The sequence below is a fragment of the Mauremys reevesii genome, linkage group 5 (genome assembly GCF_016161935.1).
Source record: "Mauremys reevesii isolate NIE-2019 linkage group 5, ASM1616193v1, whole genome shotgun sequence".
Lineage (NCBI taxonomy): Eukaryota > Metazoa > Chordata > Testudines > Geoemydidae > Mauremys > Mauremys reevesii.
The window spans coordinates 122060473-122086071 of record NC_052627.1 but is presented as its reverse complement, the minus strand read 5'-3'; the positions used below and the strand labels follow the sequence as shown (position 1 = coordinate 122086071).

The 25599-nt window shown below is 44.5% G+C and overlaps 1 protein-coding gene across 6 annotated transcripts; it reads right to left on the bottom strand.

The window, feature by feature from the left end:
* Positions 1-5281: 5281 nt before the first annotated feature.
* Positions 5282-25599, bottom strand: LOC120407138 (stem-loop binding protein). 6 transcript variants are annotated; one of them, XM_039542545.1, is made up of 9 exons: positions 25489-25599; positions 24602-24666; positions 24352-24489; positions 17653-17757; positions 16723-16782; positions 16310-16441; positions 15880-16029; positions 6978-7062; positions 5282-6293 (listed from the first exon to the last, which is right to left on the bottom strand). In XM_039542545.1, the coding sequence occupies exons 1-9, from the start codon at positions 25582-25584 to the stop codon at positions 6177-6179; spliced, it is 948 nt and encodes a 315-aa protein (XP_039398479.1). In that variant the 5' UTR covers positions 25585-25599; the 3' UTR covers positions 5282-6176. The 6 variants fall into 6 exon arrangements, with proteins under 6 accessions (XP_039398479.1, XP_039398480.1, XP_039398481.1 ...); XM_039542546.1 differs by having other exon boundaries at positions 24352-24486; XM_039542547.1 differs by having other exon boundaries at positions 24602-24636.

Sequence of the window (25599 nt, the reverse complement as noted above, 5' to 3'; positions counted from 1 at the left end):
AAAAGTCATTGAGTCTAGTCCCCTGCCTTCACTAGCAGGACCAAGTACTGATTTTTGCCCCAGATCCCTAAGTGGCCCCCTCAAGGATTTAACTCTCAACCCTGGGTTTAGCAGGCCAATGCTCAAACCACTGAGCTATCCCTCCCCCAGTACTTGGGCACGGGCAAGCAAGACTGTAAAAGGGGCTGCTGACAGTTAACTAGGACTATTCCATGATCTCATGGTGGTTGTTGGGCATGTGCTTCCCCATCAAAGCAGATCACAAAGGCAAAGAATAAAAAGTGTGGAAACATAAGATTAGTGCAGATGAATTAGGCGATCGTCTAATTTCCTTCCACCTCACCACTATTCTTGCAGCTGTGAATTATATCTCCCACTATGCCAGTGGGGTAGCTATAATTTCTATTTTGCCAAAGGGTAAATGCATTGCTACACACTTTATTATGCAAAATGGCACAAAGATTAAGAAGATAGACAGCAAATCATGGAAGGTGGTGTGGGCCGTGAGGTGTACTCTGATGGAGCTGAGCAAGAGCCTTTCCTGTTTCAGTTTCAAAAGGTAGTCTAGGAAGTTAGGGAGGGTCACAGTATGGGGTGTCAAGCATTTATGGGAGCACCACATGGAAAGCATTTCCACTTTTGCAGGTAAGTCTTACGAGTGGAGTCACTTCTGCTACGGAGGAGGACATACCGGACTTGCTCAGAAGAGGCTAGTTCGTGGGTCTGGAACCAAGAAGGAACCACGCCATAAGGTGGAAATAGGTTAATCATTCAGGAACACACCTAGACTATTCATGACGTTTGGGGAGCTTATGAGTCAGACAGGATTCTCACAGAGGTTATCAGAATGGGTTTCCAACTGTATAACTGATGGGCAGGATCCCCTGGGAGGCTAATATGAGAGGGAAAGGAGTCCAGGAGAGCTGGGGGAAAAAAATGAGGAGTCCAGTGGCACCTTAAAGACTAACAGATTTATTTGGACATAAGCTTTCATGGGTAAAAAACCCAGGTAAAAACTCTTCAGGAGAGCTGGCTGTATTTTAAAGAAGCCTTACTGAGGGCACAGGAACAAACCATGCTGATGTGCAGAAAGAATAGCAAATATGGCAGGTGACCAGGTTGGCTTAACAGAGAAATGTTCGGTGAGCTTAAACACAAAAAGAAGCTTACAAAAAGTGGAAACTTGGACAGATGACTAGGGAGGAGTATAAAAATATTGCTCAAGCATGCAGGGGTGTAATCAGGAAGGCCAAAATACAATTGGAGTTGCAGCTAGCTAGGGACGTGAAGGATAACAAGAAGGGTTTGTACAGGTATGTTAGCAACAAGGAGGTCAGGGACAGTGTGGGGCCCTTACTGAATGGAGGAGGCAACCTAGTGACAGATGATGGAGAAAAAGCTGAAGTACTCAATGCTTTTTTGCCTCGGTCTTCAGAGACAAGGTCAGCTCCCACACTGCTGCATTGGGCAGCACAGCATGGGGAGGTGAGCCGCCCTCAGTGGTGAAAACAAGTTAAGGACTATTTAAAAAAGCTGGACATGCACAAGTCCCTGGGGCCAGTTGCAATCCATCCAAGGGTGCTGAGGGAGTTGGCTGATGTGATTGCAGCCATAATCTTTGAAAACTTGTGTCAATCGAGGGAGATCCCGGACAATTGGAAAAGGGCAAATATAGCGTTCATCTTCAAAAAAGGGAAGGAGGAGAATCTGGGGAACTACAGACTGATCAGCCTCACCTCAGTCCCTGGAAAAATCATGGAGCAAGTCCTCAAGGAAACCATTTTGAAACACTTGGAGGAGAGGAAAGAGATCAGGAACAGTCAACATGGATTCACCAAGGGCAAGTCATGCCTGATCAACCGGATTGCCTTCTATGATGAGATAACTGGCTCTGTGGATATGGGGAAAGCGGTGGAAGTGATATACCTTGACTTTAGCAAAGCTTTTGATAGTCTCCCATAGTATTCTTGCCAGCAAATTAAAAAAGTATGGATTGGATAAATGGACTATAAGGAGGATAGAAAGCTGGCTAGATATTCGGGTTCAATGGGTAACGATCAACAGCTCGATGTCTAATTGGCAGCCAGTATCAAGCAGAGTGCCCCAGGGATCAGTGTTAGGATATAGATATTCAAGCCTGTCTGGTCTATACTTTAAAAGAATGTAGGTGTATTCTTATCACTTAGCTAGTTATAGAGGTATAAAAGAAAAAATCAAAATCACTGTCTATCTGTGTAAGAGCCTTCTCTCACTGTGACAGTCTGAGGCCTTGTTTAGTCATATTGAAATAAGGCAATCTGGGGCTGTTAGGAAGGTGATCCGATCTATCACCTCCAGAGAAAGGGAAGAGCCTAAAACATGTAAAAGGAAATTTAGTTTGATAGTTTTCTGTCTGGTAAGAACTCACTTATCAATAGGCACAGCTGGAGAACCCTTATGTCTGTATAGATGTAGTTGTGAAATCCTCACTTCTGTATTGTTTTGTATGTTTATTTGCATGCTCTCTGTCTGGTTCTGATTATACAGCAGACAGAAACAATTAATTTTGCTGGGTGTAAACTAATTAAGGTGGTGGGATATAATTGGTTAGCTAATCATGTTACATTAGGATTGGTTAGGTAAATTTTAGTAGAATGATTGGTTAAGGTATAGCTAAGAATATTACTATATAAATTAGGGGCAAACAGGAAGTAAGTTGGGATTCAAAAATAAGGAAAAAGGAACTTGAATTTAAGCTCGCTGGAAGTTCACCCCAATAAACATTGAATGTTTGCACCTTCGGACTTCGGGTATTGTTGTTCTCTGTTCATGTGAGAAGGACCAGGGAAGTGTGAGAGTGAAGAAATAAGCTCTCTAACAGTCAGTCCTGGGGCTGGTTTTGTTCAACATCTTTAGTAATGATCCAGCTGATGGGATGGATTGCACCCTCAGCAAGTTCACAGATGACACGAATCTGGGGGGAGAGGTAGATATGCTGGAGTGTAGGGATAGGGTCCAGAGTGACCTAGACAATTTGGAGGATTGGGCCAAAAGAAATCTGATGAGGTTCAACAAGGACATGTGGAGTCCTGCACTTAGGATGGAAGAATCCCATTCACTGTTACAGGCTGGGGACCGACTGGCTAAGCGGCAGTTCTGCAGAAAAGTAGCTGGGGATTACAATGGATGAGAAGCTGGATGGAGAGCCTTGTTGCCAAGGCTAACGGCATATTGGGCTGCATTAGGAGCATTGCCAGCAGATTGAGGGAAGTGATTATTCCTTTCTATTCAGCACTCGTGAGGCCACATCTGGAGTATTGCATCCAGTCTTGGGCCCCCACTACAGAAGGGATGTGGACAAATTGGAGAGAGTCCAGTGGAGAGCAACAAAAATGATTAGGGTGCTGGGGCACATGACTTATGAAGAGCGGCAAAGGGAACTGGGCTTATTTAGTCTGCAGAAAAGAGTGAGCAGTCTTCAACTATGTGAGGGGGGTTCCAAAGAGGATGGAGCTAGGCTTTCTCTGTGGTGGAATCTCCATCCTTAGATGTTTGAAGGCCCTGTTTGACAAAGCCTGGGTGAGATCATTTAGTTGGGGTAGTCCTGCTTTGAGCAGGTGGTTGGACTAGATGATCTTCTGAGGTCTCTTCCAACCGTAGTCTTTGATAAGTCCCGATGTCCAGCAGGTGGGAAAGGCAGCTGACAGTAAGCCTGGCCTGGACCCTTTTAGCTAGAACAAAACACTTGCTATTCCTTGTTCTAGTCTGTGACAAGGAGCTCTAGGTTTAGGAATCCCCACTTGTGAAAGATGTTCTTAAGTCTTTTACAGACTATTTGGGATAGTCTGAGGACCGTTTACTGAGGTGAGCTGCTTTGTCAACACCTGGGAGATACAGGGCCAGTGGCGCGATCTGTGATGAATTTACCAAGTCCAGAGCAAAATGTCCTGCCAGCCTGACCTGTCTCCTTTTTACCTGCAGACATAATGCACAGCTGTGGCACTGTGTCAGCACTTGGATTGTGTATCCCTGGAGTAGAGTATAGGCCATATTTTTGAAGGTGACCTAGATGAGATCCCCCCCCAACCCTGAATCTATTACCAGTGTTTTATTAGGTAGAGTTGTAGAGAGGGGTACTCTATTACACAACTGAAGTGGGTTTTTTCCCCACCAGTTTAATGAGGACTTCTCACAGGACCATGATTATCATGTCCATGCAGTGCCTCTCAGACCGGTTGGTCCATAGTAATCCCAGTAAGTGTTCCTGAAAAAAAAGAAAGATGGCTGCTAAAAGTGGGGGGTGGGGACGGGACACTGGTAGAAACTATCTGCCAAGCTGTGGCATGAAACCTGCTATCGAGAGGAAGACACTGAGTGCACCATATCTGAGGAGGCAGTGGGTTGCCTCTCTCTTCAATGGCTCCAGTGATCTCTGTTTACAACAGCATGGAGCAAAGGGAAATTATCTGAAGGAGATTTGAGTTCTGGCTTGCTTTCTCTTTGGGGATGGAATGCACAATCCCAAAGAACATAAAGCAGCTCTACAGTCCTTTAATGAGCAGAGGGCCTTGTTGAGTTGAAGATGGAAGACCCACAATCTTGGTTTGGACCTCCCTGAGTATTCTTGATGACTGGAGCCAGGAGGATCTTCATACTGCCACTGTCGTGGCCATGGTGTATGCAGCTGTATAAAATGCATCCAAGCAACCTGCATGGATATTTTAGCTGTGTGCTGCCCCTCTGTCATGATGGATTTTAACTCTTTCCATAAATGAAGACAATTTGTTCCAGTGCAGATAATCATATTTTGCCAGACACACTTGGTCATTGGCAATGCACAGCTGAGGAATGTCAGAGTAGAACATATCCAGTCTCTTAGGGTTCTTTTCCCTTGGTGTTATTTTAGCAGCCCTTGCTCTTTGGTTCCTTCCTGAATACCCATTATGACGACAAGAGAGCCTGGTGCTGGCTATGAATAAAACTACTCAGAACTTTATAAACTTCAACCCTCATAGCACACCCTGTGAAGTAGGAATTTCCATTTTACGGAGTGGTAAAAATCACACTCCACCTTTCCCCCTGCCCCAAGATCATATATAACAGGGGGCAGAGATAGGGAAGGAACTCATGTCACATGCTCCGCTCTCTAGACCATCCCCTTTCCTAGCATATCTAGCTGTCATGCTATTCCTAGGCATAGCATGCATCCAAGACTTCATTAGATTGTTACTTTGGAGAAAGCACAAGCAACCTCATTCTTATTACTTCCACAAGGAAAACATTTTTCTTGTAAAATGACTTGTAAATATTTCATAATATTGAATGTATTTTTATTTTTAGCAACTGTCCCATACAAAAGCAATAGAAACATTAACTGCTTTCAGTAGAATGTCTGTACAAAGTTATCATTTACAACAGTTTTACATTAAAAACAGTGAATACAAATCAAGCACTTTCCCTAGAGATATTATTTATTTTTCTCTAAGTGTTAGATAAGTTATGTCTATCCATGACTATTTACAGGTACCAAATTTAGGCTACAGCTTTTTAATGCAGCACTGTTTTGTTTAATACTGAAACCCTATTTAACTTATATTGTGTCCTTTCCCACCATTACAAAATAAGCTTTTGCAAATGAAAGGAATTTACTTTAAATGAATCAGACAAAAGGAAAACCTTGCAATGTGGAAAAAGCACTTACACAAATATCTTTGCCAATTAAGGGAAATCAAAGGGAAAGTTAGAGGTTGGGTGATTCTGGAAACAAGGACAGAGCCCTCCTTCTAGATCAGTAGTTCAAGTATCTAGTCCAGATCAATAATGAGCTAAAGAATGAATGACAACCTGAAGTTTTACAGAACTATGTTTGCTGGAGGGTAGCTGTGTTGCCTTTGGCTGTTTTTTATATGACTAGTTCCATCTTCTGAATAATTATAAAAAGCAGTCTTGTAAAACCATCTGATATACATAAATTAGAAGTCAAACAGGAAGTTACACAACATAAGTTCTATTCTTTACACAAATTTGGTCCAGAAAATACATAGACAGACCACAAATTAGGGAACAGCCCTTTAACTTGCTTAAGCTTCTGCACTATTGACAGGTAGGGAACAACATCCCGTTTGAGAATATCAGGCTAACATTCCACGATTTTTTAAAAGAATGTTTCCCTTAAAACAGCCTGCACAGAGCACCATTTAGCTCACGGTACTGAAGTCTTTAAGTGGCTCATTCAAACATGCCTCCAAGTCAAATTCGCCTTCCACCTGATAGTCAACATGTCTAACCTTGGTGGGAGTGCCAGAAAAGGTATCCTAGAACAGAAAATTACATTAGTGATTAAGAAATTAAGGTCAGCGTGCACCTCATCTATTTAATATATCCATCTTCATTTCATTATTTCTGTATTTCATTCAGACTGTTCTATTTTCATTAAAGTATCATGTGATGTGTTAAAGGCAGATCCATACCAAATTTCAATAACTTAGTATTAGTGAATGCTTGAACATACACCACCTTTTAAAAGATTGCCCTTGGGATGTTGCACCTATGTATATGGATCCTTCTCAAGGCTCTACTAAAGTGCTATACAAATAATACTATATCAGAAGCAGCAGAGACTTGGAAGCAAGACTGTACAGAACACTATACCTTGTACTGCTGTTTTTTTTGCTCAAGAGGTCACAGCGTTTTAGACTTAGGGGAACTGAAAAATACTATTTCTTTATCTTTATTATAGTGAAAATATTTGTCATAAAAATATAAAATGAGCACTGTACACTTTGTATTTTGTGTTCTAATTGAAGTCAATATTTGAAAATGTAGAAAAACATCCAAAAATATTTATAATAAATTTCTATTGGTGTTCTATTATTGTTTAACAGGGTGATTAAAACTGATTAATCACAACTTTATCTTGTGATTTAAATCATTTGACAGCCCTAATTATTAATTTGAAATACAGTTTAGTTGACTAATTATGGCAAAATATTACTTACGTAATTGTCTTGAGCGCTTGCTTGAGATTCAGTAGAATTACTTCCTATGGATTCTGTCTCCATCTCACCAAGATCAACAGGAGTGCTATAAAATTAAAACAATTCAGAGATATAGAGCAAGTTAAAATCTCTCAATAATGCAGACTACTAAACTATGGTATATTTTAAGGAAGCGGTGTGATTCCAACAGCTGTGTCACTTAGGGAACTCACTGCATGCAACACTCAGATGCAATAAAAAAAATCCTGCATTGCTTGCAATGAACTTGGTGAATCACTTTAGAAATTCGTAACCTTGTGTTCTCTTTTCAATTCCGATGTCAATTTTTTGTAAGTTTAACTGTTTGAAATGACAACATGAATCTTACTAAAGAATGTCTCACTCACAAAAGTCACATTAAAGATAAGCAAAGCTCTTTTAATCTAAAAATCCACTTGCTGATGCTAGAAACGACCAGTGTGCTCACACTACGTTTGGAGCAAGAGATCAAAGCAAGATTCTACCAATTAACACGGTGAGTTGCTGCTGTTCTTCTAGGAACCTGTATAGCCTTGGTGAGGGTGCCAGAAAAGGTTTCACCCATTGGTGAGGGTGCCAGAAAAGGTTTCACCCATTGGTGAGGGGATGACTATCAACTCTGAGGGTCTCCAATATGCAGGAATAGAAACTAGTGAGGAAGCTTGTAGCAACCTGGGAAGAGGAGAGTTTTGCCAGCAGTTTACAGCGGTCTCCCAGGGAGATGCAACAAAAAAAAAAACCTGGTTCCCCTCAGCTCAGGGAGTTGGTGAATGAAGAGATCTCTCCTCCCTTCCCTTCTAGTAGCAGCCGCCTTTTTTTTTTTTGCGGGGGGTGGGAGGGGGCAGGTGGCGCTATCTTTAGACACTCCCTTATTTGTTCAGTAGGCACTTTTTAAATGTTCCCATTGTTGCTACAAACAGTAGGAAAGCTAGCTTTGACTTCCCACTGGCATTTTAGCTAGTGTCATCTAGTTCTGCTCAGAACTTGTTTAGACAGCACAGTAGTAAATTACTAATCAGTGAACTTTTAGAGAAATAGATCTAGTGTAGACAAGGCCTTCAAAAGCAAAGCACAGGATGTTTTCCTCCCCCAACCCAGAAGCAGGTAACTTTGCCTCCATGCCCCAGTTTCCCCTGGGGAATGAAGATAATGATACTGACTTCCTTTATAAAGGATTTTGAGATCAACTGCAGAGAAGTGTGATACAAGAGCTAGATATTACTAAAGCAGGGTGCCCCACCTGCCAGACTGAAGATGTTCTAATCTCCAAGCCACATGCTCTCGATATCTACCACACAATGAAGACATGGGGTAGAAAATTCATAATTTGATTATAAGTAAAAAGAGGCTTTGGGATTTTCTTGAAGATAGGGTTCCCATTTCTGGAGAGACCATACTTTGGAAATGTCAGATGTTTCCTGGGCTCAGATAAATCAGTTTTGGGAGAAAAAAGCTAAAAATGACTATGTACTTAATCCTTAACTTCCTCCTGGGGTAGGAGAGATTCTCCCACACACACATACATACCCCAAACGCATCCCACTCAAACCCAGCACATGGTCCCAGCCAGGGGCGGCTCTACAAAGTAGGCTGCCCCAAGCAGCGCGGAGCGCTGCGCCGCCCTTCCCCAGTCCCGCGACGGGTCCCCTCTTCCCGCGGCTCCGGCATCCTGGGGAGGGCGGTATTTGGCTCCGGTTGAGCTCCCGCCGGCATGCCTGCGGCAGGTCCACCGGAGCCCGGGACGAGCGGACCTGCCGCAGTCATGCCTGCGGGAGCTCCACCGGAGCCAAATGACGCCCTCCCCAGGATGCCGCCCCAAGCGGGCGCTTGGCCCGCTGGTGCCTAGAGCCGCCCCTGGTCCCAGCAGCCCATTCTCCCAGGGATTATATTAGCTGTTTGCAGAAGAAAATCATCATCAATCTTGTATCTTACACTGTGCTCCTGTACCAAAGGCTCAGGATTCAAAGCCTACCAACTGTGCATGATAGGGTTGTTATACAATCAAGCACTTAGTCAGGAAATGCCATAATGTAGATTGCACAGGCATCCTTAATTCAGCCCCTTTGTGTATGCATTATACTACTATCTTTAATTACATGATCATATACTATTTCTTCCACAGGATTCAGGCTCATACAGTGCACAGGATGGTGCTGAGGGAATTAATCAGGGTTGTGTAGTGAATGAGGCTGTCTGTAGGATCACTGCCTCATTCACTACAGAAGTAGGAACATATATAGAGAACAAGGCAGGGGATTGCAGGAAGGGAAAAGGATGGCTTTGTGATTAAGGCAGACAAATAGAATCATAGAACTAGAAGGGACCTCAAGAGGTCATCTATTCCAGTCCCCTGCACTCAAGGCAGGACTAAGTATTATCAGACCATCCCTGATAGATGTTTGTCCAACCTGCTCTTAAAAATCCCCAATGATGGAGACTCCCTAGGCAATTTATTCCAGCGCTCAACCACCCTGACAGTTAGGAAGTTTTTCCTAATGTCCAACCTAAACTGCCCTGGCTGCAATTTAAGCCCACTGTTTCTTGTCCTATCCTCAGTGGTTAAGAAGAACAATTTTTCTCCATCCTCCCTGTAACAACCTTTTATGTACTTGAAAAGGTATGTCCCCTCTCAGTCTTCTCTAGACTGAAAAAATTGGGCTTGTTTAATCTTCCCTCATAGGTCATGTTTTCTAACCCTTTAATAATTTTTGTTGCTCTTCTCTGGACTCTCTCCAATTTGTCCACATCTTTTCTGAAACGTGGCGCCCAGAACTGGACACAATACTCCAGTTGAGGCCTAATCAGCGCAGAGTAGAGTGGAAGAATTACTTCATGTCTTGCTTACAATACACCTGTTAATACATCCAAGAATGAGGTTTACTTTTTTTCCAACAGTGTTACACTGTTGACTCATATTTAGCTTGTGGTCCACTATGACTCCCAGATCCCTTTCCGCAGGGCTCCTTCCTAGGCAGTCATTTCCCATTTTGTATGTGTGCAGCTGATTGTTCCTTCCTAAGTGGAGTACTTTGCATTTGTCCTTATTAAAATTTCATCCTATTTACTTAAGACCATTTCTCCAGTTTGTGCAAATCATTTTGAATTTTAATCCTATCCTCCAAAGCACTTGTAACCCCTCCCAGCTTGGTATCATCCACAAACTTTATAAGTGTACTCTGTATGCTATTATCTAAATCACTGATGAAGATATTGAACAGAACCGATCCCTGTAGGACCACACTTGTTATGCCCTTCCAGCATGACTAAACCACTGATAACTACTCTCTGGGAATGATTTTCCAACCAGTTATGCACCCACCTTACAGTAGCTCCATCTAGGTTGTATTTCCCTAGTTTGTTTATGAGAAGGTAATGCGAGACAGTATCAAAAGTCATACTAAAGTCAAGATATACCACATCTATTGCTTCCCCCTATCCACAAGGCTTGCTACCCTGTCAAATAAAGATATCCGTTTGGTTTGACACGATTTGTTCTTGACAAATTCATGCTGTTACTTAAGCATCACCTCATTATCTTTTAGGTGTTTGCAAATTGATTTCTTAATTATTTGCTCCATTATCTTTCTGGTTAAACAGAAGTTAAGCTGACTGGTCTGTAATTCCACGGGTTGTCCTTATTTCCCTTTTTATAGATGGGCACTATATTTGCCCTTTTTCCAGTTTTCTGGGATGTCTGGCTCAGATATCTCCTCATTCAGTTCCTTGAGTATTCTAGGATGCGTTTCATCAGGCCCTGGTGATTTGAAGGCATCTAACTTGTCAAGTAATTTTTGACTTGTTCTTTCCGTATTTTAGACTCTGATCCTACCTCATTTTCACTGGCATTCACTATGTTGGACGTCCAATCGCCACCAACCTTCTTGGCGAAAATCAAAAACAAAGAAGTGAGTAATGACGTCTGCCATTTCCACATTTTCTGTTATTGTCTTCCCCCCCCGTCATTGGGTAAGGTGCCTACTCAGTCCTTGATCTTCCTCTTGCTTCTAATGTATTTGTAGAATGTTTTCTTGTTACCCTTTATGTCCCTAGTTAGTTTGATCTCGTTTTGTGCCTGGGCTTTTCTAATTTTGTCCCTACGTACTTGTGTTATTTGTTTATATTCATCCTTTGTAATTTGACCGAGTTTCCACTTTTTGTAGGACTCTCTTTTTGAGTTTTAGATCATTGAAGATCTCCTGCTTTAGCCAGGGTGTTCTCTTGCCATACTTCCTTTTCTTTCCTACGCAGTGGGATAGTTTGCTCTTGTTCCCTTAATAATGTCTCTTTGATGCCATGGGAGAGCTCAGTTCTAGTCCCACCTCACCAAGTCTTCCTATGTGATGCCGAGCAAGTCACTTAAACCCAGATTTGGGAAACTATTAATTGTTTTGGGAACCCATAATGGAGTTCCAGGGGTTTTATTCATTTAAATTGTATTGTCCCTCAGACCGTACTTCAGGTTTTAACAGTCAACAATTATAATTTTAATTGTGAGTTGTTTGGATCAAAGACATCTTCCTGCATTCTTTGCTACTTCTACCAGCTTGAGCAAAGCAAGCAAATATTACTAAATGATGGAAATAGCATGTTCTAAAATATTTAGAATAATTGTTTATGCCGGATGAAACAAAAGATTATTAAACTGATATCCCATTAGTATAGTTTTGCACATTTGCAAAAGTCATTCATCTTTGTCCTAATCATTCTATGTACTGTGTCCAATCTCTACAACTATTTATCTTACACACACCGATATTGCGGAGTTTAATTCCACAAAGTTAATATTAGATTGTAATGAGCCAGCTCAATATAGAAGAGCACTAATCTGTCCCAAATAGTGATTAACTTCAACGTAACAAGCCCTTAACAAGACAACCTTTGCCCTTTATATCCTCCAGTCTTTTCCTGATTTCATCAAGAAGATAAGCCTTTGTTTTCCATTCCCTTGGGTTAAACAGTTTTATTCTTCTATTTTACGGCTAAAAGGACTGCACACAAAGTACACCTAAATCCACTAAAAATAGTGAGTTATATAATCTTCGGGACTACTGACCCACACTGCCATTCTCCAACAGATTCAAATGAGCAGGAATCTAGGCATCATTTAAGCGTCGCCTTCAAAGTCTTCTTGCTACGTCTGAGGCAAACAGAGTAAGTGATGGCAGGATGTCATCTATACATAAGATGGTGTCAAGAACAGCACAAGGGGAACCATTCAGAGCAAAGAGGCCCTAGCAGTGGACAGCAAGAACACTGGTGAGAAGTTGCTGGGACCAGCTGAGGCAATAATCAAGCTACTGAGAAAGTCCTTACCACTTATTCCGTTGTAAGTTAAATTCTTGGGACTGAAGAGCAATGCAATTGTCAAAGATAGCAATATTGATACTTGTGAAGAACCGAGCATTATGGAAGACAAATTTAGTGGGAAGAGAGCCAAGTGGACTCTTCTGTGATAGAAACAAAGTGTAGTTGAATTTTGTGCCATGGGATAAAGGGGTTAAAACACACAGTTTTAGAAACTTGGTAAAATTCAGTTCCACTCAAACACACATTAAAAACATTACCTACTTCTCCTGAAATCTATGAAGAGAGGTCCAATGCAGCTCAGTCGAAAGTCATGGCTTTCAACTTTAAAAATGGTTTTGAAGCTGCATTTCTACTTAAATTTATATCACATGGGGCCATGTCCATTTTGTCTTTTTCAGAAAATTACCTTCTCACCAATGCCAATATCAGATAATTCCCCTCTCAGTTGTAAGGGGAAGTAGGCTGTTCCTGCCAAAAAGCTCTTAAGCACAAAACATGCAGAGCCAGGGAACATCATCACTGTTTCCACAACCCTGCAGTCACAGGATTTGGTACATCCTGGAGACTGAAAGGCAAAATCATTGTATTAAGAGGTCGCTAATTTGGAGGCATAACCTTTTTTGGGGGAGGGAATGGGGGGTAATGCCATGGCTAAACAGAGCATTAATGCCTAAATTGCTTTGTGTTACTCAGGACCCACATTAGGGAATCAACATTACCCAGTACAGCCAGTAGAGTGAATTTTTTTTTATATATATATAAATAAAAAATGGAATGACAGGGGAAATGTTTAGTTTTATTTATTTATTTTATTCTCACAGCAAAATGACTGACCAAGTATTATTTTTATCAACTACTAGGGCTGTCAAACAATCAAAAAAATTGTTAATTGCAAATAAAAAAGTTTTAATTGCACTAAAATAATAATAGAATACCAATTAAATTTATTATAAATATTTTTGGATGTTTTCCTACATTTTCAAATATATAGATTTCAATCACAACACAGAATACAAAGTGTACAATGCTCACTATTTTTTTACTACAAATATTTGCATCGTAAAATAGTATTTTTCAATTCACCACATACAAGTACTGTAGTGCAATCTCTATTGTGAAAATGCAACTTACAAATGTAGATTTCTGTGTTGCGTACCTGCACTTAAAAACAAAACAATGTAAAACTTTAGAGCCTACGAGTCCACTCAGTCCTACTTCTTTGTTCAGCCAATTGCTAAGACAAACAAGTTTGTTTACATTTACGGGAGATAATGATGCCCGCTTATTTACAATGTCACCTGAAAATGAGAAAAGGCATTGGCACAGCACTTTTGTAGCCAGCATTGCAAGATATTTATGTGCCAGATATGCTAAACATTTATATGCCCCTTCATGCTTCGGCCACCATTCCAGAGGACATGCTTCCATCTTGACGCCACTTGTTAAAAAAATAAATGCATTAATTAAAATTTGTGACTCAGCTCCTTGGAGGAGATTGTATGTCTCCTGCCCTGTGTTTTACCCGCATTCTGCCATATACTTGTTATAGCATATGTTATAGCAGTCTCAGACCATGACCCAGCCCATGCTGTTTGATTTAAGAACACTTTCACTGCAGATTTGACAAAATGCCAAGAAAAGTACCAATGTGAGATTTCTAAAGATAGATACAGCACTCAACCCACGGTTTAAGAATCTGAAGTGCATTCCAAAATCTGAGAAGAATAAGATGTGGAACGTGCTATCAGAAGAGTCTTAAAAGAGCAACACTCCAATATGGAAACTGCAGAACCCGAACCAAGAGAAAGTCAACCTTCTGTTGGCAGCATTTAACACAAATGATGAAAATTAACATGTGTCACTCCGTACTGCTTTGGATCATTATCGAGCATAACTCATCATCATCATCATGGATATATGTCCTCTGGAATGGTGACCAAAGCATGAAGGGACATACAAATATTTAGCATATCTGGCACATAAATACCTTGCAAAACCATCTACCAAAGTGCCATGCCAATGCCTGTTTTCACTTTCAGGTGACATTGTAAATAAGAAGGGGGTAGTATTATCTCCTGTAAATATAAACAAATTTGTTTGTCTTAGCGATTGGCTGAATGCACTTGTACGCTCTAAAGTTTTACATTGCATTCAAAAACAAAACAGTGATGTAACAAAAAACAAATCTACATTTGTAAGGTGCACTACAGTACTTTTTATGTGGTGAACTGAAAAAAACCTTTGCAGAGCAAATATTTGTAACAAAAAATAAAGTGAGCACTGTACACTTTGTATTTTGTGTTGTAATAGAAATCAATATATTTGGAAAATGTAAATTACCGTATACACTCGTTCATAAGCTGAATATTATTGGTAAAAAGTGACGCATCAAAGAGCGGGGGTTGGCTTATAAATAGGTCTATCCCAAAATTTGACGATTTTAAAAACTCTATGGAATCATTGATTTGAATATCTAATACACTGTCATTTTGTTTCCTTGGAGCGTCGGCAGGCATGGAGCCCCTCAGCTCCCGATGGCCGCTTTTCGCCGTTCCCAGCCAATGGGAGCTGCGGGAAGTGGCGTCACTTCCCGCAGCTCCCATTGGCTGGCAACAGCAAACCGCTGCCACAGGGAGCTGAGGGGCTCCGTGCCTGTGAACACTCCAGGTAAACAAAACGTCCCAACTGGCCAGCGGCTTACCCTGACGGGCCGGGAGCCAAAGTTTTCCAACCCCTGAAATATAGGGTCGGCTTATGAAAGGGTCATACAGTCTTTGCTATTTTTACCTATCCATTTTGGGGGTCAGCTTATAAACAAATAGGCTAATGAACGAGTATATACGGTACAATTGGTATGTATTAACTGATTAAAACTGTAATTAATTTTTTTTTTTTTAGTTAATCGTGTGAATTAACTGTGATTAACAGACTGGCCTATCAACTACAATTGGTTAATAACATAGTAAAAGCCTCCTGATTGATTAATAATTAAAATCACGTTTTAATATTATGCCCTGCAAAGAGCCACTCAAATGAAGGCTCCTGAGCTGCAAGTATTGCTGATTTATACCATTCTGATCATAAGATAGATCTAATAGCTTCTGCCAATTTGTGTTGTGCCAGAACAGTGCTTCAGATATGAAATAATGGTGACAGTGGGGCTTGGTTAATCTATTGACTAGAATGGGCTTTAGGTTCTGGCAGGCAGAGCCTTCAAGCCATTAGTAGTAGCTTCTTGGGTTTACAAAGATATAGCATTCAAATTTGGCAAAAGGTAGCCTGAAGGACTTGGAACAGAAGTTCTCCCTGGTGACAATACATGTGGATGCCAGAGGCTTGCTAAATATGGAGAGCCAGGTGAGCCTTACATAGTCTGACTGAAGGTGAACTGAATTGGAACTTAGCTATAAACAGAAAAGTGTTTATATGGTGTGAACATTTAATACTGCTTTAAGCACTTTGAAAAAAGCTGTAGATGAATAAATTAAAATGTTCAGATGAGTCAGATGATAGCATAGTCATATTTTCTGAAGGAACTGTAATATATTAGAAGAAAAATTGCTTGATCGATACATACATTGCTTGCAAGTCACTTCCTTCTTCAGCAGGAGGGTCCCAAGAATGCAAAGCAACCTTCCACAGTCTGATCTGCTGGTCCCAGGACCTGCGGCTATACTTCTTAAATTTATTTGGAGTCCTAGGATGGACCCCTGGTACTCGATGACACCTATTTATTCAGAAAATTATCATGAAAATTCCACTATAGCTTTTCAAATCATCTTTAAAGTGATTGAATTTGTCTAACACTGGAAGTCTATTAAATCCCATTCTCAGAATATTTTGGGTTGGTTTTAAGATAGTTAAGCTGCTTGATTATTGTGCAGCTCAGGTTTCTCTCTCCTTCACCCCAGGAAGTTTGGTCTATAAACAAATTTAATAAGTAACCAAATGTGAAGAACCAGACATGCACAATGTTTACATATTTATAATACACTAACAAAACTTACCTTGGAACTTCTTTAATGTATCTGTCATATGCAATTGTGTTTTTTCCATAATTTATCTGTTTTTGTCTTCTCATCAGAACCACTTCATCTGTCTCAAGTTCTACTGTTACAGTGGATTCCTTTGAATCAGAACTAGAGAAAAAAGATTTGAATTGCATTATATTCTTGTGAGCACCAGAACACAGAAGGCACCACAGTTACAGCAATTCTTAGACCTGCTGCACTAATTCAGTTTATTTCTAAAATGGCTGTTCAGGATTTTGTTGAATTAGCATGTTACAAGGTGAACTTGTTAAAACAAATTACTTCAAGTTGATTATTTACAACAAGGAAATCATGGACATACAAGAAGTTTAAAAGTAACTATTGTAGGATATTTTTCCATTGACCTCCAGAGATGAATTTACACTTACCTTCCAGAAGAGGACTTCCTTTCTCTTGCAAATTCATTTATCAAGAGCTTTCTTTTGTATCTAGAAAAGAGAGTTTATGCAGTATAAATATTTGTTTAAAATATAAGAAAAATGTATGTTACTTTCATAAATTGTTTCCACTGAATAATTAATATAACTTCTATTAATGTTCATCTTCACTGCAACTTTGGCTGGCTGGTTGGTCTTGCCCACATGCTCAGGGTCTAATTGATCGCCATATTTGGGGTTGGGAAAGAATTTTCACCAGGTCAGATAGGCAAAAAACCCCAGGGTCCCTGCCATTCTCTGCAGCATGGCTCAGTTGCAGGTTTAAAGTAGTGTAAATGATGGATCTCTGTAACTTGAAGTCTTTAAATCATAATTTGAGGACTTCAGTAACTCAACCAGAGGTTAGGGGTCTAATTCAGGAGTAGGTGAGGTTCTGTGGCCTTCAATGTGCAGGTCAGACTAGATGATGATGATGGGTTACTTCTGATCTTAATCATCTGTGAAGTTCAAAATCATAGGTGCACGGTAAGCATTTTTTCGATCATGGAAATGGGTCTTTCATCGCTCTTTTGGAATCTGAAGATTCATCTTTCAAAACTCCACCTAAAGTCTTATCACAGATGAGTAGTGGATGGGATGACATTCAAAGACAGTCAATCTCACAGCAAGACAATCCTGAATCTGCTAGACTGTTGGCAGTTCAGTGATGTTGGCCACCTCCTTCCAAAGGACTACATCACTTTTACAGTATTTCTAAGTCTAAGCTGGCCTGGGAACAGAAATCAGAACTTGTCCCTACATATGACAGCCATAAGTGATATTTCATTATCGTACTGCTATAATACTGAAGGTAAAAAAGCAGCTATGACTCTACAAGAAGAGGTCTTTTTTGCAACACCAATCATATATAACCTATGATACCTTGCAATTTCTTTATTAACATTGGTCCTCATTTCATCTTCTTCAACTACAGATCCCCAGTCTGAACATCTTGAAAAGGGCCCAGGACCTTCTGGTGTTGTAAAACTGAAAAACAAAATCTCTGCATGAAAACTGGAATGTTATCCTAATTCCCACACCTAATTAATCTCTAATTTGATAGCTATTTAAAGTATTTTCAATAGAACTGCTTACTTAATGTATTCCTTATGTGTATCCAATCATATCTACATGCACTAATAAAAAAGTCTACAAAGTTTCAGACTAGTTACCATTGCAGAGCTTGTATAGCTTGTGGCGCTGGTGGCCTGGTTATGCTAGAGCGTATTCAGATCAATTCTGTACATCGAAGTAATGGTTAGATATATAAGCATGTATTCAGATTTTTAAACTTCATGAAAACTAGTGGAATGTTACTGGTACTGTTTTCATTTATCTATTCCTGTCATAATGTAATAGCAAACATTTACACAGTAAATACCCTGATAACTAAATTACCCATCAAGGAAATCTTGTGAAATGCTAATGAAGGACTTAAAGACTTTAACAGAAAATGCTTATTTCAAAGTGAGTGGCCATTATGCATATGGTGGGAGGTCAAAAGTCTATGTGCATTCCTCACACATTGTCTTAAAGGGAAAAGCCCACCTGGGTAGACATAGTCAGCTTGCTTTTGTGTAAAGGAGCTATAAATATGGATTCAAGAACTCATCCATCATCTCTGGACTGTTTGGATTCTAACAGGGCAGAATAACTGAATAAGAAGAGGGAGATCCCCAGAATTAATCTAGGTAGCCCTGAAAGGCTTTTGGGAAACTGGAAGTTTATTACATCTTTGTCACTACTGGAGTTACAAACTGTGATTTACCTGTTATATTTTACCCACTTTAACCTCTCAATAACTCTTTCTTCTTAGCTAATAAACCTATAGTTAGTTTACTGCCAGCAAACGTCTTTGGTGTAAGATCTGGAGTATCAACAGATCTCATGTAAGTGGGCTCTTGGGACTGGGAGAAACCTGATCCGGTATGGTTTTTGGTCTGGGTGGCAAGATAGACTGGAGAGGCTAAGACTGACTCCATGGTAAGACTGGTACAGTGAACCAGGTGTCCGCCCTGAGGTAGACACTCACTGCTGAGAGTCACTCCAGACAGTATAACACAGCTATGGGAGAATGATCTGTATTCTGTTATGTTTCTTGCATCAACAAATTGCAGAGCTGATAACAGGACCAGGCAAGTGTAATTTAAGACAAGGGGGATGCACAGGTGAGAGAATCTGTCCTGCCAACAACAGACAAGCCACAAACAAAGCTTGACTTTCAGCTGCTAAATTGCGTTTGCAGGGTCACATGGTAAGAAACCTCTTCCTTGTAAATGGAGCACATTCTGAAGCCTTGAAATGGAAGTGGGACACAAACACTGAACTCAATGACATTTCAGTAGTATAGCTTCTCATTTATAATGCTGGTCTCTTCAGTTAAACAAAAACTACAGATTGTGCGGTAGCGAAGGGAAAAAACAGCATGCTTTATATTACATTAAAAGCCACTACAACAGGGGTGGGCAAACTTTCTGGCCCACGGACCACATCTGGGTCTGGAAATTATATGGCGGACCATGAATGCTCATTAAATTGGGGATTGGGGTGCGGGAGGGGTGTACAGGCTTTGGCTGGGGGTGCAGGAGGGAGCTCTGGGCTGGTACCAAGGGGTTCAGAGGGCAGGAGGGGGATCAGGGTTGGGGCACAGGAGGGAGTCAGGGGTGCAGGCTCTGGGCGGTGCTTACCTCAAACAGCTCCCAGAAGCAGTGGCATATCCTCCCTTTGGCTCCTATGCGGAGGCATGCCCAGGTGGCTATCTGCGCTGCCCTGCCCTGCAGTTCCCACTGGCCATGGTTGCCGGCCAATGGGAGCTGCGGGGACAGTGTGCAGAGCCCCTTAGCTGCCCCTGCGTGTAGGAGGCGGAGTGGGGACGTGCTGCTGCTTCCTGGAGCTGCGCGGAGCGCTTGCATGCGCAGAGTGGGGCAAGCCCCTGACCCGGACCGCTGCTGGAGGTGGCAATCCCCGGACCCCACTCCCCAGTTGGAGCTCAAGGGCTCAATTAAAATGTCTGAAGGGCCGGATGAAGCCCCCGGGCCGTAGTTTGCCCACCTCTGCACTACAAGCAGCAGATCTGACATTTTGCCTAAATTCTGTTAAGCATATTTCTGGATTTCTTTTTCAGTTACTGCAACTAGGAGGCTTAATAGTCTATCTTTCCTCTAATATGGTGTCCAAAATTGTGCTCAAGACTCCAGGACTGGGCTATGGAAAAAAATCAGAGTTCAGAAAAGTCCTTTTGGGCAATCTAGTTCATCACTCTGCTGATGCAAGACTACTTCTTAGAGCACTAGTTCTCACTGTGGCCCCAGGGAGGTGGTGGTGGTTGGGGGTGGGGTGGGGGGTCACAATTTTTTTTTTTTTTTAAATTCACAGCAGGCCCAGGTTTAGTTAATGAGAAGAGACTGGGATCCACCTCCTCACCCTGATAACCCTACTGGGGTAGGGGACCCTCACATACCTGCTTGTGTCCCAAGCAATAGTGGCCACTATGCTGGCTATGGTGGGGTGTGTGGACCCACTCAGTTCCTCACCAGACAGCACTGTGGTGTCTCCCCTGGACCTGCGTGGGTCACTGTGGGGTGGGCTAGATCAGGACTCCTGATGACCAGCTTGTCAGTGCCACCCCCTGCACCCCCCCATCCCTGCTAGCCAGCAAGCTGCAGCAGCAGCAGCCTAGATGTTGGCCATTGGTGAAAGACCCTCTAGAATAAGACCAGTCTGCCACCTCCCTGACCCTCTCCAGGGGACTGCTCCACTAATCTCTCCACCAACAGATGTGTCCTCAGTGGGGAGGACAAAACAGGGATGCCTGCTTGCACCACCCAGCAGTTGGAAAAAATGGGCTCATTTCACAATTCCCATGCAGTATGTGAAATCACAATTTTCACAGGGCCCTACCAGTAGACTATTGGCAGTCTGCAGAGTACTTCTCTGTGACCTACAGAAGTGGTTTCAGGACTTTTCTAATATTTCCACGGGGCTTTTCCAGGCATCTGAATTCATACCAATACAGCTATGCTTGGTATATGTATCATGCATGTTGAATTTTTTTTATTTTATATTTTTAATCACAGAATCATAGGACTGGAAGGGACCTGAAGAGGTCATCTAGTCCAGCCCCCTGCACTCATGGCAGGACTGATTATCTAGACCAGGGGTCTCAAACTCAAATGACCACAAGGGCCACATGAGGACTAGTACATTGGTCTGAGGGCCGCATTACTGACACCTCCCCCCCCGCCGCCCTCAGCCCCGCCCCCACTTCACCCCTTCCATGAGGCCCTACCTCTTCCAACCCCTTCCCCGCCCCCATTCCAACCCGTTCCCCGAAATCCCCACCCCAACTCTGCCCCTAGGGGGTGCAGGAGGGGTGTGGCAGGGGCTCAGGGCAGTGGGTTGGGGTGCAGGAGGGGTGCGGGGTGCGGCAGGGGGTCAGGTGCAAAGTGCAGCAGGCAGCTCAGGGAAGGGGGCTGGGGTGCAGGAGAGGTGAGGGGTGCAACAGGGGACTCGTATCAGGGTGCAGGGTATGGCGGGGGTTAGGGTGCAGCAGGGGGCTCAGGGCAGTGGGTTGGGGTGCAGGAGGGGTGTGGCAGGGGTCAGGTGCAGGTGGCTCAGGGATGGGTTTGGGGGGGCTGGAGGGGTGAGGGGTGCAGCAGGGGGCTCGTGTCAGGGTGCAGGGTATGGTGGGGGTTTGGGTACAGCAGGGGGCTCAGGGCAGCAGGAGGGGTGTGGCAGGGGGTCTGGGTGCAGGGTGTGGCAAGGGGCTCAGGGCAGGGGGTTCGGATGTGGAAAGAGTTCGGGGGGCGGGCTCTGGCCCGGCGCGCACCGCTGGCAGGGCAGGCTCCCTGCCTGCCTGCCCTGCCCCCGTGCCGCTCCGGGAAGCTGCTGGAACATGGGAGAGCAGGGGCACAGGGGTGTGTGGCGCTGTTTCAGGCACCACCACCCCCAGCATCTCCCACTGGCCAGGAACGGGAAACCACGGATAATGGGAGCTGTGCCTGACGCAACATCAACATACACCCTTGAGCCGAGCCTCGCCTCCCCCAGGTTCTGTCCGCTTCCCGGAGTGGCACGGGGGCGGGGCAGAGCAGGCAGGCAGCCTGCCCTGCCCCTGGTGAGCGTCAGGCCAGAGTCATTCTAGGTAAACGTTAGGGGAGGGCAAGGAGCTCGCGGGCCACAGAAAATAACCTCATGGCCTCATGTTTGAGACCCCTGAGCTAGACCATCCCTGAGAGGTGTTTGTCTAACCCAGGGGTGGCCAAACTGAGCCTGAGAAGGAGCCAAAATTTACCAACGTACATTGACAAAGAGCCACAGTAATATGTCAGCAGCTTCCCATCAGCTCCCCTCCAACAGCCTCCTGCCCACCAGCAGCCCCGCCAATCAGCACCTTCCCCTCCCTCCCCGATCAGCTGTTTTGTGGCATGCAGAAGGCTCTTGGGGAGAAGCAAGGGCATGGCAGGCTCAGGGGAGAGGGTGGGAAGGGGTGGAGCGGGGGCAGAGCCTGTGGCGGAGCCAGGGGTTCAGCAGTGAGCACCCCCTGACACATTGGAAAGTTGGCGCCTGTAGCTCCAGCCCCAGAGTCAGTGCCTATATAAAGGAGCCACACGTTGGCCACCCGTGGTCTAACCTGCTCTTAAAAATCTCCAACAATAGAGATTCCACAACCTCCCTAGGACATTTATTCCGGTGCTTAACCATCCTGACAGTTAGGAAGTTTTTTCTAATGTCCAACCTTAACTGCCCTTTTTGTAATTTAAGCCCAATGCTTCTTGTCCTATCCTCAGAGATGGAGAACAATTTTCCTCCCTCCATGAGAACATTCTTTAATTGACTGCGCTGAGTCAACTACACAAATTACAAAAAATAAAGAAAGGAGGATGTAATTTAACTGTCACAGAAAGGCAATATCAGCAAGGTGATTTTTCCCACCTTTGTTTACTTAACACTTGCTTTTTCAAGTAACCAAGCTCTAGAGCTGCTGCAGAACTCACAGAACTACACCACAATATAAAACTTTGGCTCTATGTTGCCCCATGCTCTGTCCAGACCAATCTTAAATATTTTAATCAATAAAGCCACTTGACTATTGTAAAACCTAATATACCTCACAATGAGGACATCTTTTCCAATATTCAGCACAAATTTACCTTTTCAAATTTTATCACAATGTTCCTACTTATCAGACCTATTTTGCTGCTCAACTGATGTTTCCCATCCTGGTGGCTCAGGGCACAAAGTAGCAGCATGAACAGAGAACAATGTATGACCTCAAGTTAATCCCCTGCACGTATTCTCCCAAAGCTAAAAGTAGCTCCTTGGAAAGCCATCCACACTGCTTCCCTGCTCCTGCAGTAGCCCTAAAGCAGGCCTGCACAACATGCGGCCCGGGGTCTGCATGCGGCCTGTCTGGGCTCACTGTGCAGCCCGTGTGGGGTGAGTAGGTGGGTTCACTGTGTGGTCCATGGGGCGTGAGTAGGCAAGCTGCAGGTGAGGGAGGGGGGATGAGGAGGCGAGCGGGTAGGCAAGCGGGCAGGTGAGCGGGGGGCTGAGAAGGTGAGCAGGCAAGCGAGCTGGCGGCAGGGGAGGAGTGCTGAGTAGGCGAGCAAGCAGGCAGTGGAGGGAGGTGAGTAGGCAAGCCGGGGGAGGGGGGCTGAGGAGGCAAGCGGCGAGTCGGTGGCTGACCTGTTCTACTGATCTGGTCTGGCTCCCATCCCCTCTCTAAGGGTTGCAGCTGTCTGGAGGTGCCTGCCTTCCATGCCTTCCTCATTCATTCAACGGGGCAATTGATTACAAAGTGGGGAGAAGATCTTATTCTACTTCTAGCAAAAAGACATTTTTCTTTTACCTTAATTATACTACCTAAGGGGCCAGCTATAACATATTACCAACGTTCAATACTGCTGTTTCAGCAGGGCGGCGCTGGGGAAGGAGGGTTTTTTCCCACGGAGTAGATGGCGATGGGGGGCTGGGCGGCACTGGGGGGTGTTGTGTTTTGGGGGGGCTGGGTGGTGCTGGGGGGGTTGGCGGTGCTGGGGGGGGGGTTCGGCCCTCAGCTGTTTTCTTTGGAGTAATATGGCCCTCGCTGCTTTACGAGTTGTGCAGGCCTGCCCTAAAGCATCCAGTCCTGGGAACGGCTCCCATGAGCTTTAACTCATGTCACTCCAAGTCCCTCTTCTCTGCTCACTCATCTCAACCATAAGGTTACATGATGCCCAGACTCACAAAGCTAAATTATCTGCAAGCTGAGCAGATTCAGGCTTTCCGGGGAGCAGGGATGCCATTAACAAAAACAGGGCAGAAAATGACAACTCAGCTATTTATTCGTCACAGGAAGTAGCTGCAAGGTAAAAAGTCACCAAGCAATGTTTTTAATTCCTTTGTTTTTACACCCTACTGGTACTTTAATCCCTGTCTCTCTCTCTCTCTCCCTCCGCCCCCCAGGTTACTAGATAGTGATATATCACAGGAGGGTTGGAAAGTGAAAATATACTGGTCAATTTCACTGTTTCCCATGCACACGAAACACAGGCCTGTTTCAGCTGCATACACTATGGACAAACCCTTTATTAAACATACCTATCCAACCTGTTGTCAGAAGGTCCATACTTGTTTTCATCATCAAAAACGGACGAATTTGAATCATTCTGTTTTCTGCATTTCCCATCTGCTCCACGTTTCCTTCCTTGAGACCAACGAGCTGGGTGTTGTGGGCTGCTGGGAAATAGGTCAGTCTTTAAAACGTGAAACTTACATGCTGGCTTTGTAACCTTTTACAGCCACAATACAACAAAGGTTGCAATAAGAAGCATACAGGCACCACTTTTACCTTGACAGCAACACGCAGCAGTTCTCTCTTTGTCCCTGAAAGGGCTTCAAGTTCTCAACCCGAATCTGCACAGAAAATACTGTCTTCCCGGACGGGAGCTAAAAACCTGGGTGTTCTCTTTCCAGTCTGCATCCCCTCCCGCTCTTTTCCCGTACTGGGAGCCCCCGGCAAGACCATGTGTTCCTTCGCCCCCTGCGAGCCCCGGGATACTCGCCCCGACGCCGGGTGGCGCTTCCCTTCGCGAGACGTGGTGCCCCCCCACGCCCGCTTTCACCAGCCCGGGGAAGTGCCCCAGCCCTGGGCGCCCTCGGCCGCCAGGGTTCGCGGGAGGATTCACACCAGGCCCCGTCTGGGGACGAGCCCAGGGACTGCCCCGGGAAACGGAGGCGGCTGCGGGCGGGCTCGGGGTCCCCCGGCCGCGCTGCCCCTCGGCGGGAACCTTCCCCGCCGCTCTGGGGAAACACGGCTGGCTCCCTCCCTCCCCCACCGCGACGCTGCTGCTGCTGCCGCCGCCCCAGCACCCCGCGGGCGGCGGCCGGACCGGAGACACCTGTCCCCGCCACCGCCCACCTGCTCTCGCTGCCGCCGCGGCCGCCGTGGGGGCTCCTCTGGCGGAAGGACATGGCGCGCGGGAGGCTCGGGCCCGCGGCTAGGTGGGCGCGGAGGGGGGGCAGCGCCGGGGCCACGGCCGGTCTGTGTGGTGATGGGCCGCGGGTCGCTGTCGCAGCCGCCTCAAGTCACCCCGCTCGCGCCTCCCGCCGGCCCAGACTGACCGGGAAGCTGCGCTCCCGCGCGACGCACCCGCCCGCCTCGTGTTAGAGCGCATGCGCGGGCGGCCAGGGCCCGACCATCGAGGAGAGGGGCGCGAGCACGAGAGGAGAAAGAACCTGCTGTCTCAAGCCGGGAGAGCCCCCCTTCAGCCCGGGAAGTGATCCATCCCTATCAGCGCCTGAGGGGAAAATGGAGGTTCGGAACGGGCCCATGTCCTCGTACTGGGG

What these genes read in the sequence shown, in the direction of transcription:
- LOC120407138 (XM_039542545.1), bottom strand. Translation starts at nt 25,584, where the DNA reads ATGGGCCCGTTCCGAACCTCCATTTTCCCCTCAGGCGCTGATAGGGAT. An exon ending in GTTAATAAAGAAATTGCAAG is followed by an intron (nt 16,783 to 17,652) that starts GTATCATAGGTT and finishes TCTCTTTTCTAG; the next exon opens with ATACAAAAGAAAGCTCTTGA. An exon ending in AGGAAGTCCTCTTCTGGAAG is followed by an intron (nt 16,442 to 16,722) that starts GTAAGTGTAAAT and finishes TTTTTTCTCTAG; the next exon opens with TTCTGATTCAAAGGAATCCA.